Source organism: Oxyura jamaicensis, chromosome 20 (assembly GCF_011077185.1).
Source record: "Oxyura jamaicensis isolate SHBP4307 breed ruddy duck chromosome 20, BPBGC_Ojam_1.0, whole genome shotgun sequence".
Lineage (NCBI taxonomy): Eukaryota > Metazoa > Chordata > Aves > Anseriformes > Anatidae > Oxyura > Oxyura jamaicensis.
In genome coordinates, this window is record NC_048912.1 from 6,762,060 (window position 1) to 6,779,806 (window position 17,747).

General features: G+C 38.4%; 1 protein-coding gene across 3 annotated transcripts in view; it reads right to left on the minus strand.

Annotated features, from left to right (window-relative positions):
- Nucleotides 1-620: 620 nt before the first annotated feature.
- Nucleotides 621-17,747, minus strand: part of PREX1 (phosphatidylinositol-3,4,5-trisphosphate dependent Rac exchange factor 1) — a 175,694-nt gene continuing 158,567 nt past the window's right edge. For all 3 annotated transcript variants that reach the window (XM_035344177.1, XM_035344176.1, XM_035344178.1), the window contains exons 30-40: nucleotides 17,021-17,149; nucleotides 16,527-16,568; nucleotides 14,531-14,748; nucleotides 13,609-13,708; nucleotides 12,814-12,957; nucleotides 12,034-12,148; nucleotides 11,520-11,586; nucleotides 10,587-10,774; nucleotides 9,812-9,914; nucleotides 9,190-9,257; nucleotides 621-7,153 (exon numbers count right to left, since the gene is read on the minus strand). In XM_035344177.1, the coding sequence (XP_035200068.1) occupies nucleotides 7,111-7,153; nucleotides 9,190-9,257; nucleotides 9,812-9,914; nucleotides 10,587-10,774; nucleotides 11,520-11,586; nucleotides 12,034-12,148; nucleotides 12,814-12,957; nucleotides 13,609-13,708; nucleotides 14,531-14,748; nucleotides 16,527-16,568; nucleotides 17,021-17,149 (1,217 nt within the window). In that variant the 3' untranslated portion in view covers nucleotides 621-7,110. The remainder of the gene's footprint in view (nucleotides 7,154-9,189; nucleotides 9,258-9,811; nucleotides 9,915-10,586; nucleotides 10,775-11,519; nucleotides 11,587-12,033; nucleotides 12,149-12,813; nucleotides 12,958-13,608; nucleotides 13,709-14,530; nucleotides 14,749-16,526; nucleotides 16,569-17,020; nucleotides 17,150-17,747) is intronic.

Here is a 17,747-nt window from a genome sequence, read left to right on the forward strand (position 1 = left end):
ACTACTAAGAGAAGGAAGCCCAAGTCACTGTATCTTGATCAGAGGCACTACTGAAAGGATTTAATGCTTATGTTACTCTATTCTTTCTTGGAAACCTGTTGAATGCTTTCAGGTGTACAGATTTTGTGTCTGCAGTAAGTTATTTCAGAGAACAGAATCTCTGCCTAAATTCAAGCCCCTACATAGGAAAATGGCAAGAGTTCCCATGTCTGAGGTAGCTGAGAGCACTTGCAAGCTGAGTGTATCAGAGGCATTTAGGAGTAGAACAAGGTGATGTGGTGAGGCTGGCTGGCTGTCCAGAACTTCCTTGTGCAAACTGCTGGATTGCCAGGCATTTGATGCAGTACGTACTCCATGGAAAATAATAAATGTTGTCACCAATTTTGATATTCTGAGTAAGTGTCAGAACATATAATTCTGAGTTTAGTGCTCTGAGGGAAGACTCAGGATCTTTCTTATTTTCAAGGTGAAAGTAAGTTTTAGATGCTCAGTTATGGGAATAGAAGGCAGCAATGCATTGTCCTGGCCCCAGTTTTTGTCTTTCTTTTTGCAGAGGAAGGGAAAGAGATATAGTTCCTTAGTTTATGACCTATAAAGACAGAATACAGTTTGCAGACAGCAGGAAAGAGCTCTTTTAATTGTCCCATGTCCCATAAAACAAAATGGACTTGACCTTCAAATACAGTTTTCCATTTACTTTCTCACTCTTCAGGAAGTCCAAATGTTTCTGCTTAAACAAGCAATAGCCCAAGTAATTTTAAAACCCAAGAGAAATGTTCCTCATTCAGGTATCTTTCAACCATCCAAACCCAAGAGGAGTGCTCTGAATCCTGTCTGATAGAAGACCCATCATTATGACCATCTGGGCAGTGTTTTCTGAGTGACTTGATTTCAACTGTGACAGACACAGCATACAGTATACCAAACACACACACAGGATTAATACCGAAATGACAACATGGATTAGACAATACAACACAAAAAGTTGAACAAATTATATTAAGACTTTTATCTTAATGCAGGATACACATGCTTAGTTAAAAATACAGAACATGAAGAAAAATATAACACTCTATTAGTATACTAGAATCCCTCGAACATAACTGGAAAAAACCTCTCAAATCTTCTGTACATTTTTTTCTTTTTACAAAACATTTGAAAACGCCAGTCCAATGAACTGATATAAAAATATCATCTCAGAACATTTTTCCTAAAACCACGTAAAGGTCTGTTTTATGCAAAAACATACTGTACAACTTGTGTCACTTCAGCATTTCCCCCCTGCCCAGATGAGGTAATTGATCTTAGGTGCAAAATGAGCTGTAAATGCAGTAATGTTATATCAGTCTTGTTCCTGTAGCTGATCATCAGCAATCTTTCAAAAGCCTTTTAAATTTGGTCTAACCTATGGTCAGAGTAGTGTGGCCACCGCTACCCTTTGTAAAAAGACTAAAAATAAAAGCCTTTCAAAAGTCTCCTGTCCTCTGCAATGAGTTACGTATTCTATACTTGCTGTACTAGTGCAGTGATTTTCATCTTGTGGGCTTATCTCATCTAGACACAGCTGTGAAAGGTTAACTATGAAAACCAAACCTGTTGTTCTAAGATAATTGATGTCTTTAAATCTTTAAATCAGGACGGAAGCCAGGGTAGCCTTGAGAATAAAAAGGAGTAACCGATGGGGGTACAGGTACTAACAAATTTTTCTTCTGGTACACTTGATCGATTGCAGCAGTGAATCAGAGCCTGATTCTCACATTATACAGAAACGCTGACAATTAGTAGGACCTGAAATAAACAGTATTGTATGCATGCCAAACTGTGCAGTAGAAGAAACAGGCTTAGCAGGGACTATTTGGAAATCCAAAATGAATAGCCTAGTGCCAAGACCATATTTTAAAAAGATTATTGATTTAACCAATGTTCTGAGTTGTGATATTCATCAAATCAAAGATAGTGACAGCTGCTGATATAAGGAGCCTGAAGAAACTTCATACATAAATGCGTTTTTTTTTTGTACTAAAGGAAAACAGGTATGGTAAAGTAGGTTCCCTGATGGCGTGTATAAATACATGGTACTTCTGATTCCTGAAATGGAGCAGCATGACTGCATGAAAAATATACTCAGTTGTCTTTCCTCTAACCAAGTGCTGTCAAATAATATGCCTATGGGAATTAAATGCAGAGGTTTCTTTATGTGTCTTTGTGATGTTTATCCCATTTTTCTATCCATCTTGTTTTTAAAGTCACTAGAACTATATTATATATGTAAAGCACTCCCTGTTTTCGAAAGTTTACAACTCCCAGTTTTGAAAACAGGTTACAGGTTTTCTCCTTTGACTCTTCACAGTACAGTGGTAAGAAAATTTCCCTCCCCAGACTGAAGCAGGAAGGAAAAGTGAATTGCTCGTTACAGCAAAGGAAGTTAGTTGGGAACAGTGAGACAGAGACCTCAGAAAGCCATGGCTTAAGGGCACTAGAAGGTCTTCTGTTTATATTAAGTAGAAAGACTCCTTTAGTGATGAAGTGTAGTGATGCTGCGACAGTACCAGCAAACCTGCTATTACACCATGGTATTTAATAGGAAACAAAAAGGATTTCTGCATACAGAGACAACTCAGAGCCCAATGGCACGACAAAGGTTTCTCAGTGCTAATCAAAGCCAGGGCTCTCACTCTACATACAGAGTAGAAAAAGTGTGTTGTTTCTTCCCTGTTAAGATAAATAACTGCTGCAGGTTTGTCTTACTTTGAACCTCGTATTCTAACACTGATACACAATTGTACCGGATAATTTGCTTAATCTCTGATACCTTATCAGTAAGCCTATGCACTATGCTTTTGTGACTAAGATAGCTTCATGAGCTGTCTGTTAAGTTTGTGTTGTTCTTTTTTTCTCCTTTTGCCACTGACCAATGACTAGGTGATTAGCAGCTGTGCCAGACACTTGTAATGCTGAGCAGTATGACAGATTGTACTATGTGCACTGTTACGGAGCCAGGAGTGTTTCAGGTTATTTTTACATTGAAATTCTTGTTGTTTTCACTTAGTGTTTTAGATCCTAAATCACTTCAGACCCATGAAATAATTAGCACTGAAAATATTCCCAAATAGCAGAGCAGTGAGCTCTTAGCACCACTTACTGATAAGAAAATGTGTTAGAGGCAAAAGGGTCTGACAGAGTCCAGGTCTTTCTCTTCAGTATTTTCTATTCTGAAAGGACCTGTTGAGACAGATGTCTGAATCTGTGGCTTCTCATCTGAAAATTCTACTAGTTCAGTCCGCAAATAAGTGCAGGCATTTGAAAATGTCTAATGCTAAAAGACTGCTAGGCCTGGCCTTGAAAGCAGCTTTCTGCTTTGCAAATGCCATGGACAAAACAAGGCAGAGCAGGGCCTGTCTCCAGCTTCTGTCACAGACACATACAGAGCACACAGCCTTTCCTGACCCACCCAGAGAGGCTCTCCTGTTATTCTAAGCACCGCTGCTTACAGGTGTTTATAAGCTTTGTAAGCACCTTTGTAAAAGTGCTGGGGTTTTTGTTTTGTTGTTAGCTTTTTGTTTGCCCTTTTTTTTTTCAGATTCTGATTGGAGAAGTTTTCTAAGGTTCAGAACTGTTCTCAGCTAATATTTGTCCCCAGTTGTTTGTATTCCTTTTTCTCTGTGTGGCTGTATTTAGGTCTAGATTGAACTGCCTTTACTTTTCTTACAATTACATTCTTATAAAGACATCCGATATACTGCACCTCAGGCTAAAGAAATCAAGCTTTTCTACTCTTATTGCAGAATTGTACCCACTTTACTGATACCATTTTAGTGTCTTTTCTCACCATCTAGCCATTGTAATCTCAATTATTTGGTGACTATAGCTGTATGTGACTGTCCAGCCAGGAGCTCACCAGGCCTTTGCACAGTGGCTTGAATACTTCTCCATCTCAACTGGAAATCTGTCTCCTGGTGCAGGCTGAGCTTTTATGATAATTGTATTGAATCTAAGTAAGTCATCTTCTGACAATCTCTATAACCAAGGTCCTTTTATTTTCAATTAACAAGAAATAGAACAAAATACTTTGTTTAATCTTCGACTGCATGTGCTTGTATTTGTACTATATAACTTCATCCCAGTCAATTACTTGTCTTCCAGACCTTCTCTAGAACCTTCTCTAGATTAGTGCCACATCAACCCCAGTCTGGTAGCATGTGCGCTTCAGTGATTAATGAAAATGTTAAATCTATTCAGTTACAAAACTGAAATGTAAGAAATTCTACTTGCAACCCCATCCAACCCCCACTTTCTTTTCAGTGTTTCCTTCTCTCCTTTAGCCAGCTGCTCACACACCTCATAATCATGCTGCTAGCTTCCATTTTCTCCATCTCAACTAAGTTTTCCACATGGCGATGTATCAGACACTTCAGCTCTATCAAATCCCCACTTGCTCAATTGTGGCAGGCCTGATTCTTATTTTGCTTTTAGCCGTGGAAATTCTGCACACCTAATCTACTCTTTTAACTCACAGGTTCATTTGTGCATTGCCTTCTTTTTGTCTTTTTCCTATTTCAATCTGTTTTTTCCAGCCCTGGATTCCAACATTGCAATTTTACAGCATCAAAACAGTTTTTCTTTTCTACTTTAATATGAAGTCTGCAGTAAAACCACATCTGTAGCCACACTGCACAAACAGGAAGTGTTTAGTACTGTGCTGTCAGCTTGAGCTGGTATCGAAAACTACTTTTCCCTTATAGTTTGAACTTCTCACCGCTCCATACAAATATCAGATAGAACTTTAAGTGTTAAATAGAACTTAAACACTAAGGAAATCAAGGGTATAACAGAAAAATAAGATCATATCTTCTTTCCTTATAATATAAATCAACTTTTAATAATAAAAATACTTCTATCATGTTTTCAGTGAGAATAACATGTACATTTCAATGTAAAACAGTGCACAGTGTAAATGCCCTTAAGATGCTCTTCTATGCATCTTTAATGTCTACAGTGACTGCATAAATGTGGGCAAGGATCCTCACCAGGCTGTACAGATTGCTGCAGTTCCACTGAACAGAGCTGATGTAGACAAAGCGAGGATCTTAGCATACGTGTTCTTTTTGCTTTCAGGTGTTCCTACAGTCCTTATTTTGACAATACTAAGTACAATTTGAGAATTCAGTAAAGAAACATCCATTTCTTCTTCAAACAGCAAAGGGTGAGAATAACTCTTGCAAAATTGAGAAAGTGCATTGAAATAATGCTTTGTTCATCTTACCACAGTACAAAATGGTTACTCTAGTAACAAACCCCTGTATCTGACAGCTGGCTAATGATGGGTTGCCCTAGTTCCCTGCAACAGGTTACTGAAAGTCAGAGGAAATAATTAAAAGAGATTAAACAAAAAGCGTTCCTTCCCCAAAATGATTTCAGTCTGTGAGTCACGAAGAAAATACTTTAAAGAATCAGAAACAAGATTCAGAACAAGCTGCATCCCCAAACTTGTCATAAGCTGTTTTGTGCTGATGTGTAAATTAAAAAATTAAAAGACCTTCATATCCAAATTGAAAGGGTCTGACTTTAATTTAAGATTTGAATTGGTTGGGGTGTTAATAAAATAAAACTAACCCAGCTAAAACACAAAACAACCTCAGAAATATTAAAAAAAAAAAAAATACAACAAAAAAACACCTTTCATCTTCTAGAATACACATCACTGCAAAGCACTTCTGGATCTCCTAACAATGAATTGTTTTAAATGAGACTGTGGAGAAACAGAGGAATGGTAAATACCCTATACACCTGCCCACTGACACCTGCTACAATTGAAATTTGTTAGGGATGGGTGGTCATATTAAGGCACTCGCTCCAAAAGAACACTATTTCTGTCCTGAGACTGCTGACATGTTTCAATTAGTTCAATTATTAATTTCAGCCAGTAATTTGGAAAAAAATTACTGTGCTTAGGATAATACTGACAGAATGGAGAACAATTTTTCAAACAAGAAAAAATAAAGTACATTATATACATGATTCCTTTTTTTTTCTTTTAACTTAAAAGCATCCCTAATACATCTTAATAACTGTATTAAAGACTACTTAAATATTGAAAGATTTTAAATAATGTAGATTTCTTTTCAGTAAACTGGGAGTAGCTGTGTAATTGCCAGCATATTGGTCCCATTTTAAACAATATAATTTTTATTTAAATCTTGTATATATAATAACATGATCCAAAACACATATTCCACTCCACATAAATAAGTATAGTTCTTCTGACTGGTTTTAAAAACTACATCTGTTCAAATAATCAGATTATAAGACTGTATTTTTCCTTTGTAAAGTTTCCTTTAAAATCTTTCACTCCAATCTCTCCCCTTATATACCACTGTATTTCCAGAGTACATAATAGGGCATTAGTAAAAAGAGTTAATCCAAAAACCTGAAAGCTACAGTAAGTAACATGAAGTAATGGTGAGAAGTATTATGGAATGTATACTCTGCAGCATAGATTGGTTCTCACTGGGCTGAAGTGGAAAATGACTCCAGAAGAAATTCTTTCTGTTCGTATCTCAATAAACCATAGATTGTGCTATTTGTTGTTCCAAAGTGCAGGTCAGTACATTAAAAAGTGGTGTTTGTGAAGCTACTGCTCAAGGCCACTGACCAAAATGATGCTGGCAATTAAATGGATGCCAGTTACAGTACAGGGAGAGAGAGAGAGGCGTCGTTCTGGATTTTTTTTAACCAATCCATACCTTTAAGTCCACAACTTTTAGGTGGCAGCACAAACAAGTCATCAGTAAAACTGCGCTTTCTTGATGCGTAATTGTCATTTTTCCAGGCATCTAGCAAATGGCAATAACATCCCTTTTAGTTCTGTAGTCTTTGTTTCAAGAATTTCTTCAAGAAGTCAAAGCGATACAAGAATCCCTGTATGTGCTGCAGAAGTTCAAAGGCAGATTCTTGGTGCCTGGATCCAGCACGTTCACCTCCAACTACATCAGAGCACCATCTCTTCCTCTTGTTTCAGCGCCGTCAGCGTTAGTTTGCATGGGTCCTCAGACAGGGCTACTTGTTGTTGAATGTTTGAATGATGCCACAACGCAGGTGCCTCTCTCACTTTTATAAATCCCCATCTGTAGGTGGCTGGCACAGCCTGTAGAGCCTTTAAGGCAGAGTAAGAGTATGGTATTAAATGTCATAGGAATGATAACACAAAGTTACTGGCATAGTATACAAGAATTAGCTTTTCCTTTACCATTCTGCAAGCTTTACAAGTAATCCAATATCAAGAATCCCACTGTTCTTATTTTTTGTAATTGCAAATATAGAAGTGATTTATTAACTACATTATTTACTATTATTGTTTAAATACTATTTGAGACGTTCCATCACTCCTTTTTAACTCAGGCCCAATTCAGGTCTTCAGCAATCCCTTCTCTCTTTTTCTATTTCTTTACTTTTAAACCAGTTGGGGTTTAATGGGGGACAATGGTTAAACCTAAGCGCATCTTGACTGTTACTCATATGATTGTTAGTGGTAGTCTTTTGTACGTTATATTTGAATAAAATCAAGGTAACAAGTCTTTTATAACTTCACTTTCAAGACTGCTACTATAAAGTTTGACAAATCTTGAAAGATAATACTGAGAATTAAAGTTAATTCACCAGATCTTCCTTTAACTTTGCTCAGTTTTATTTTGAATTATGATGATGGAACCCAGTAGGAACATACGTATTTGAGCTTTATTGCCCTGAAATAATCCAAGCAAATAGTCCTCGAATTTGTCATTGTAATCTAGAGCGTATGCCAAAACAGAGAAGTGTCTCATTTTTGTTTGTAAAGCTGATCATTTTTAATTATAGCATGTTGTTACAGTCATAAAAATGGAACCAAAGTAATGTAGGTCATTAACAAGGCAAAATAAGCATGCTGATAGAATGCTGATGCGTGACACTGGGAACATGGTAGAGGAGCCAACTCAGTTTTATTTCTTTTTAAAATAACAATTATAACCCAACAGAAGGATAAGGTTGTAAATGCCCAATATTTTTCCCTTTAAGGTCTCTGAAAAAATAAACCAAAGGCAGACTGTTACAGTAAGCACCATGACAGTCTCTAAAATTTAAAGTGATTTCCTATAAACATTTTGAAGGGCAGATAGCTATGTCTGAAGGGATGGCAAAGACTTTACTAGATCTTTTCCAATGCCAATTCCTCAATGGTGGAACTGTTTTGCTTGCTTCGTGTAAACAATGCCATTATCAAGAGTAGAGGCCGAAGTTACTCTGATATTTGTACAAGCTGATTCTGTGCAAATATGCATCTAAATCATGGGGATTTGTTATGACCATTGTGCGAAAATGCTGTGGTACACTTAATTAAAGATTATTCTCTTTTCTCTGACATAATGCATTTGGAGTAAATAGGCCAAAAAGATACTTCTCTTAAAAATAAAGATGCTCTTAGAAAGTATCCTGCAAAAAGAGGTGCAGAACATCTCTAGCTCCCATTAGGTGCAGTAGGATTACAAATGGACAGTGCTTTCCAAAATTGTCTTTCTAGACAAAAATGGCATACATAACCCTGGGAACCAGGGTCTTTCCTAAAGCTGCATTACTATATGGTTGGCTACCCAGGGAAGTGCTGGAGTCCCCATCCCTGGAAGTCTTTAAGAGCCATCTGGACATGGCACTAAAGGGATGTGGTTTTAGTGACGGGACTCAGTAGGTCAGGTTGGACTTCTGATGATCTTAAAGGTTTTTTCCAACCTAGATGATTCTCTACCATAAATACAGTCAAGATATTCTAAGCACACAATAGGACTGCAGCCAAAGCACTAGCTTATGAATTATCTTTCCATATCTACAGTCAGATTTGCCATTCACAATTTTTTTTTCAGCATTCCACAGATGGCTGGCTCTTCCAACTCACAGCAATGGTCCAAAAAGACCCTTTTCTCTGTTCAGTGATACTTTATTTAGAAAATGCAGAAACCCTTGAAGTTAATGATCTGCCAGTTATAACAGGCAAAGCTTATTAAGCTACAGAGCACAGTTCAGTACAGTGAGAAAGGAGAACTTTTTATTTTTTTCTACTATTGCTACTAAGGAGATCTTTGGTTAGAATAGGAACTCCACAACTGATACAGGAACATGAAACAAACACTCAGATAACATGCATAATATATAACAACTTACCGGGGTGCACATGGTGGCATTTGGTCCATCACTTTCAGATTCTTGGCAGAGATTTCAACCCTTGGTCCCTAAAGAAACAGAATTTATGGTACTGACAATATTGATAAAGCATCTCATCCTTAGGGGAAAATATTGTAATGGGACTATGTTGTCTATTTGAGAATCCATTAACTACCTCTAGAAGATTTGGAATCCACTGGGTACATACATTAGTCATCTGTGTTTACTTAAAAGATGAAATTAATCCCAAAGCACTTTACAAGCACTGCTGTCTACCACTGGGGAGTTTCTACAGTTCAACACTGATCGAGACTTTTGCTTTTTGTATTTACAGAAATTGTTTTAAATATACTTGATAGTCTCTACTTTCTAACCATCAAGGCACACGCTTTAAATAATGTGCACTAAGGCATATATTTTAATTGCTGTAATGGCTGTACATGCAAAAGTTAGTTTGTTGTGTCAGAGATGTAAAGCTGTTCAGACATTAATAGAAGTTTGGCTATATGAGTTTGTACTGCACAAAATACAGTGCCATAGGGAAATAAATCGGTGTTTGTACTGTGATATTACAGGAATTAAACTGGTGGCTTGCCACAGACACACACATCCAAATACTTACTTGCTTTCGCATGATGTCTGTAGCTTGCATGATACACTTGGGCAGAAGTCCATGACTTCGAGCCAGTATGGCTGCTTGCTCCAGGGACACACTCAGTGTACTTCTGAACATGGGAACAGGACAGAGAAAATCAAAGATTATATTTTAAAACGTACATATAGGTATGTATAGGACACTTACATGTTATGTATGTATTATATTAGCTATCTTTTTATATTTAAAACTTAGCTTTTTTAGTTACTAAACTATAATGTAAGCTTAGTCCTGCATTTGCAGTCTCTTTACACTTAGATTCTGCAATTGTTCTAGTCTGCAGCATCATTACCACAAGCCAATGTTTCATTGCTCTTCTGCATGACGTCATGTAAGCATATTCACAAATAAATCTTTTCTTTACTCACTTGAAGAACAGTGGTGTGTTTAGAACCAATGCTTGCACACACCAAGATTATACAGCTATTTCTGAGCAGCTTCCCACATTTTCAGTGTGTATTGAAGGTGATATTGACTGAACGTTGTATGCAATGAGCTCACTTAGTGACTTGCATCGGTGATGCACTGAAACAAGTTTACGTGTCAAAACTAATTATTAACACAAGTATTAAAACTCATAACCTACCCTAAAATAAAGATGGCAGTAGGTTTAGATCCTTACTATATTCACTTAGCATCTACCTTTGTATTGATTTGAACAGAATCATATATATTGCTCAAATCTCTAGAAAAGACAAAAATTTTAATCACAGCAGTAACATTTTGGCTTTTAAAATCTCACCTCTGCATTCCAGTGCCACACATAGTAATCTGACAGGCTCCAAGTCGGTAGCAGAGCTCGGAGGATATAGGTAGCAGGCCAGCTCCTGATATGTTACTGCTTGAATATCCTGACTGGGTGGGTTTTGTATTAATGAAAGACTTCATCAGCCTGCAAAGCTCATCCATTGCATTAATGGGACGAATAAGCTAAACAAAGCAAGAAAACAACAACACATCAGTGGCACGTTTACTCCTTCAGTTATAAAGATATTTTCAATTCTTTATCCTGTGTCTCAGCACACAACCTTAAGTCTACACAAGAGTAACTGCTGCACAGTAGTAACTATTTAGAACGTACATGAGCTTTAGAAGTAGAAAAATACAAATGATGACTTACGTTTGGGGGCAATTTTTTTGCCATTACCACGAATCACGTAGCTTGTTTACAATGCGTATTAGAATTACAAAGTTTCTGATTCGTCTTCACTGTAGTATAACTTACTGCCTTGCAGGCAAATATTCACGTCACCTGCCTTTCAGTTAGCCTGACTTTGGATGAGGTCCTGGGAAACACTATTGTCCTGTTGTTTTCTTCTATATTTGTGAACAAAACCTAACTTGTAAATTGAATGTTTGTTCATTTTTATACATCTGTGGGAGAGAAGAATTAATCCATTCTGTCTAACATCTAACCTTATTTATCAGAGGCAATCAGCGTGATATGGAGTCTTACTAGTGTGCCTATGCTAAGGATTATGTTTACTCTAGGTACCCACATTTTCTTCAAACAAAAAAAAAATGTAGCTAAGCTCCAGAGAGATTCACATCACTTCTTTAGAGCAAGGAACTTGTTTTAAATTATGTTTGGGTTTGTACAGGTCTACCATATGGGTATCCCATGACTGGGGTTTTTAGAGACTGACTCATGAAGAAATAAAACAAATAACAATACCTGATCAATCTTCACTGCGGTAGTATTGGAATCGGTGGGCAAGTTTGATCTCTCTAGATAAAATGTCCTGCAAAAAGGCCAGCAACGACTACGTTAGTGATTCTCATTTCAAGCACATATGTATACTGTCTTGTACAAAATGTCTGAGAAGACTATGATAGAAGTCTTGTACTTCAAGATCCGCCTTCTTATTGAAGCACTTTGATTGCAGAAATTCATATAGTCTGTACTGAAATACTCCAAAAATCCTTTCTTACATAATGCTAGCCCTGCACAAAATTCTGAAGTCCAATTAGATGGGAATTTCATCCTGGGCAGTGCACTACTTCAGAACAAGCTTAACTGTGGGAAGAAAATTAACAGGTTTCTCACAAAATGAGGATCTCATTTGTACAGGAATCCTATTTGTACAGGAAATCATCAAGAGTGGGATCTCTTTTTCATGAGTTTTAATGTCTTTAGCAAGGAGCACTCTTTACAATGTCTTTTAAAGGAAAAGAGAAGTGTGAAATACCTGAGTTTACGGTAGTATTGCTGCACTTTTTCAAGAGAGAGACCATTAATTTGCTGGGGAAGTTCTTCCAGAGGTGAACCAGCTGGTTGTAATTGCCCCTCCATACTCTCCAGAGCTGAAAAAGAAAACATTTAGCTAAGACATTATTATGTTAAATGCAAATGTAGAATGTTATTAGTTTTCTTTTAATTTATTTATTTATCCCTACATCATCTCACTGCTCTGCACGTGACTGTTAGATCATGTCAAGGTTAATTCTGTTACTGCATAAATTTAATGCATTTCCCAGTATGAGAATGCAGTGGTATGAAGGTGAGCTTCACAGAAAGCAGTTCTGTCTAACAATAATTACTGCCCGTTCATAGACCCTTGATGGATATTTTGGTGTGAATGTTTCCTATCTAGTCAATATTCCTTTGTTTCTAGCTCAGATAATTCTCTCATGGTGTATGCTTTTAAAAAGACTTGTTTGTACCTGGGGAACATCTCTTGATAACATACCAGATCAGACTGTCCATATAGCCTATTATGTCTTTGTGACCCAAAGTTTTTCAGGAAGGCATAAAAAAGCCTCAAGCAGGCATATCTTGTTCTCATGACGGTGTTTTATTCTAATCTCCACCAGTCCCCAGATCTTGACAGAATACAACTATCTGCTTCTTAAATATGTCTGTATTTTTCAGCTGCATTATGTTAAAGAGTTTCATGGTCATTCTTGATTTTGAATCCTTTAATCTCAGCTGTTAGCTTATTTTTCTCAAGAAAGCTTTTTATAGATACCTTTTGTAAATAGCACCGTGTGTAGTTTCAAGCTTCCCCCATTCTGAAACCGAGAAGGCAGTTTGGAGAAGTAGTAGCTGTCAAGATAAAAGATAACCTTCAAGGACTGACGACTTCCTTCAATGTGGTAGAAGACATGAGTATCTGCAGAAATAAAGATAAAACACTTGCTGTATTACCACAGAAGGGCAAATCTGAAACCATTGCCACCTGAGATTGTTAGATAATCTAATGACATTTCACATCTCTGCTGTTAGATGAATATGGGAGACCCTTTACTGAGAGAAAACAGGTTCTGAAAGATTATCCTTAAAAGATGCAGCTAGCATGATGTTTGATGCTAATACAATAAATGTGGTTAACAATTAAAATCCCATCTTATTTCATGGCGTCTCATAGTTAGTAAACATGGGGAGAGATCTGGCAAGGTGGGACAGAGGACACAGAAGAGCTGTAGAAGGACAGTCCTTCTACCTTTGGTAGAGTGGTGAATTACAAATATCTGTCAGGAACTGTTCATCATCTGTCTTAGCTCCCTACATGTGAAATCGCACAAGTCAGGTACACTGGCCACAGACCTAAATCACACAACACGCCACTGGCATCCCATGATATCAAAATCCTTGCTTTTATGTTGTGTGCTTGCAGAGGAAGCTGAGGAAATGCAACAGTGCTTCAGAGAGGTTGCTGAGTACTCTCCAGGTTTGATGTGGTCTGTTAGATTTATAATCATGGAAAATGTAACCTATAAAACAAACAAGGAAAAAGACCTCCAAAGAAACTGAGAATACTCACTTGCTACAAGACTTTCATCCATTTGCTTGAAATAGAAGGCAACTTTGTCCAGTTCAGTCAGAGTGACCTGAATGTCTTCCAGCATGGTACGTTCCTCCTTCTGTGGGGCAAAGAACCAGATAAAAATAGGTCACCATCTGCCAGAAGGAAAGCAATAGCAGGACAGTATAGTTGTTACTGGTGTGCTTTGCTTCAGGAGACCTAGAGCAGAATACAAAGCTTTCCACTAACTCCACCCCCCCAAGGTAACTACTGATGGCTCGTTAACTTTGTGATACAAGCTTAGCTACCCCTCACTTGGATGTCACTTGATACGATTCACAGAGAGTAGAGGGGCTGAAGCACTGAATAATTTGGAAGGTGTCTCTTTTTCCAAACTTTACCCCATATCTACAAATGTGAAGAGCCTATCAGTTACTGTTATCTACCGTAGCTGTGGATTATCTGCTCATTAGGTGCAGGTGAACTATGCAAGACCTTCTCCTCCTTCGACACTTCAGTCCATCTATTCTATAAAAACAGTCACTGTATGAACAAAAGTCTAGATTTTCTTGTTTGGAACTCTGCATACTCAGAACTTTTATCCACTTGTTGAAATGTGTGATTTCACCAGAAGAGGGCAGGCCACACATGCTTCAACAACAGCTGAGCAACTAAACGCAGCAACATCACTCCAAATATAAAAGCAGTTTGATTCCAACAGTGCTCTAGTGTGACAGCCACCCAGTATTTGTGAGGAGATGGAAGTAATGGGATGTGGAATACTGGGGCATGGCTGTCAGCAGTGGGAATCTCCTGAGGTTGTTGCAGTGAGAGCTTCAACATGCTGCTAGAACAAAGGGTTCTGGCTGGGTTATGAGTGGCAGAGCAGCACACATACAAATGTGAACAGACCCAAGGGTGTCACTACTCTTCATCTTACCACAGTGGGGGAGAGCAGGGACTGGTAATTTAGTAAAACACCAGTGGCTGCTATCTGTTCCAGCCATTTTCTGCTGGCATCTCTGCTGCTCTCTTCATATTCCCCATTGTTGTTGTATCGATAGTTGAGAGCAGCCAGTAACTGCTCTGAGAAGGTGCAAATAGCAGCCACAAGAGCTTGGCAGAAGATGGAATCACGCCTCAGCTGTAGCTCAGTATCTGCAAGAGAAAAGGAGAGAGGCACAAAATAGTCATGAGAATACTCACTGCTATTGTGTGTGTGTGCATGACATTTGGCTTCTGCTGTAGCTTTGCACAGACATAACAGATAACCTCTTCTTGCTGCATGCCCTGGCTGTAGAGATAAAGATAGCATCAATGGGAAAATTTTGCTGAAAATTTTCCAGGCCACTTGACTCTTTATTTTACCTCTGCCATCTGCATGCTCATTCTTCTGACTGGGAAGAGCTGTAACTCCTTAGTGCCGTATCTGGACTGATGCCCTTCTTTTTATGTTTACAGAAGCAAGAGAATTCATGAAAGAGGATCTCTGCCATTACTTCTCTCCTGGGCTATTAGAGATTCATCTGCCCCTCATCCATCTGTATTTCATGGGCTTCCCATATGCTTAATGCATTAACTGGGCCTGCCAGTAGGGTACCAACTGGTTTATGTTTCCTGGGAGAATTTCCTACGTTAACTTTGCTTCCAGTCAGGCTGCCAGGCAGCCACATGCTGGTCTAAGCAACCTTGTCATACTTAAGGGGATTGTAGGCCAAAGGAACATGAATAAGTGAAGAGCTACTTCCTGGGCTCCTCCAACAGGCACTACAGTGTTTCCAAGAGCAAGAAGCTGAAGACATCATTCAGAGGCTTTGAAGATCTGGATTATTTTTATGGAGCACTGACCACAATAGAGTGACCAATGAAGTCTAGGCCCTGGTCCCTATCTTCAACTGAAGGGCAACCACTCCTTCCAGCAGTACGAACTGACCTGCTAAAGTAAGGTAAAGAGAGCTTAGAACTGCCCTCAGAGCTAGCAAATCCCTGCTTCCCTAAAGCTGGCATAGCCAGTTCAGTGCCATCTGCTCCTCCATTCTTTCTGGAGGATAGTGGTGAAATCGCTGAGGGGATGGGGCATGGGTAGACACTTACGGACTCAGTATAGCTGTTGTCATTAAAAGCAGCCTTTATGGACACTAGACTGACACTGCAGGCTGGTTTTGACAGACTCATGGACCAGGCCTGGCAGGAGCACAGAGGTGATTTAGAGCCATGCTAATCTAACATCTTCATTCTACGAAAACATGAGAATCAAGCTGGCACAGTGAAATAATGACAGCCTATTGCAGTTATTTATTACCTCATTTTCAAACAAAAATACACCACGCAGATATTTCAATTATAAAAAGACAGCACATTCACTCCTGGGAACAGCCTGTCACTTGATCTGTAAGTACAACGTTTTGTGCATGGTAACAGATAATTGGTGTCTATCCACAGTGGTTTTAGGAGCTGCCTGCACATTTAGGTTCTTAGTATCCTCCTGGCTGTAATTTCAGTATACACAGTCCCAAATCCCTAACGTGACTACTCTGTTTAGAAAGATGTCAGTGTCCATGGTCTCAGACAGTTGTGCAATAGGTCTCATTTTTGCTGCATGTTCTCACCACAGCAGGAAACAGTAAAAGCCAAGTGGGAATGTGGGTTGTACAAAAGAAAAAAGGAAGATAGAAAAACAGTCCTTGTGCGAAATCAATGGCCAGCCAGGTGACGCAGCAGCCTACACTGTAATTGAAGCAATGTAAATTGAAGAACAGATGTCAGATGCATGAAAAGGCTGCCATAGATGCAGAACACAAGAAATGTTAGCATAAAATGCCAGGACTAAAGCCAAATGCAAAGGAAATACCACTTAGATGTATGCACATGCATCACAAAAAGTTCTGGTGGGACCATGTATATACAATGTATTGCAACAAAATGATACCCCTTACCTGTGCATTTTAACAAGGCCAAAAGCAGCTGATTCTTGCCATCTAAAACAGTGAAGAAAAGGAAGGCGCAAGTCAACATGGTGTCAAAGTAGATTTGATTATGTTTGATTAACAGTGTCCTCATCCCCTGCATGGTTATTTCTATGTACTATAGGAATCCTTACACAGACGTTTTAGTGACAGAAAAACAAACAAGGTGTAAATCAAAGAATTTTACAAGCTAAATGCTCCATTAACTACCAGGAATTATTGGAAACAAATTGCATGTGTGGATGAATCCCAAAGGAGGTGACTGCTGCCCAGTGCTTTGCACTGAGTGTAAATATCGGATTCAGCTATCCTCTTCCAGTTCAACCAGGTTTAGGACTGTTTTCCCTGTTGTTCTTTAGAGCCCAGTACAGCATTGTTACAAATCGATACAAAATGATAAATTGAACTGCTAGGCTTGATTAGATCAGGGCTGTCTGATAACAGACTTTTCCCCATTTACTGACCTTCCACATGTTTTTGTATGATTTCAACAAGGTTCTTGATGCGCAATGGGAGGTTCCATGGATCTTCTTGAATGCTGGCTTGAATATTATTCCGGCACCTCACTGTGGTTTCTTCCTTCTGTTTAAATTCTAGGAAAAAAAATGCAGTTCATTGGGCATTGAGGAAATGCTATATAGTGGAGATTTTGATTTATAACGTGCATACAGATGCAAGCAGAGATGCAGACAGTATCAATAGCAATAACTATGAATGAAAGAGGTTCTTAAATTGATTTAATGCAGAAAGGGGAAAAATAAAGACTGTTCCTATAATCTAATCATCAGCTGTCTCCCAGCATTGTTTTCAGGACTGTGAACTAAAAGGCATGTACCTGAGTGATGTGAATGCTAACGGGAGCTCTGTACTACTCGCATAGCACAGAATTACCTTCTGTTTTCTGTGACTCATATTTGATAAACTGGCCTGCATATCATATCTAAAGTTTGGGGCTGTGCAGAATCAGATCAGCTTTTTGGCTGTAGCATTCACATCCCATAATACTAATGAGAAGTTATGAAATAATCTGCTTCCTTTCACCTGATGTCAGCTAATTATTTAATTACAGAACAGAGGATCTATTTTTCATGACTTTGCTATGTAGCTAAGCCAAAAAGCCCATTGTTGGCAATAAAATGTGTAAGCAGACAGAAAAACAGTGCCAAATAACTGCTCATGAACAGAACTGGG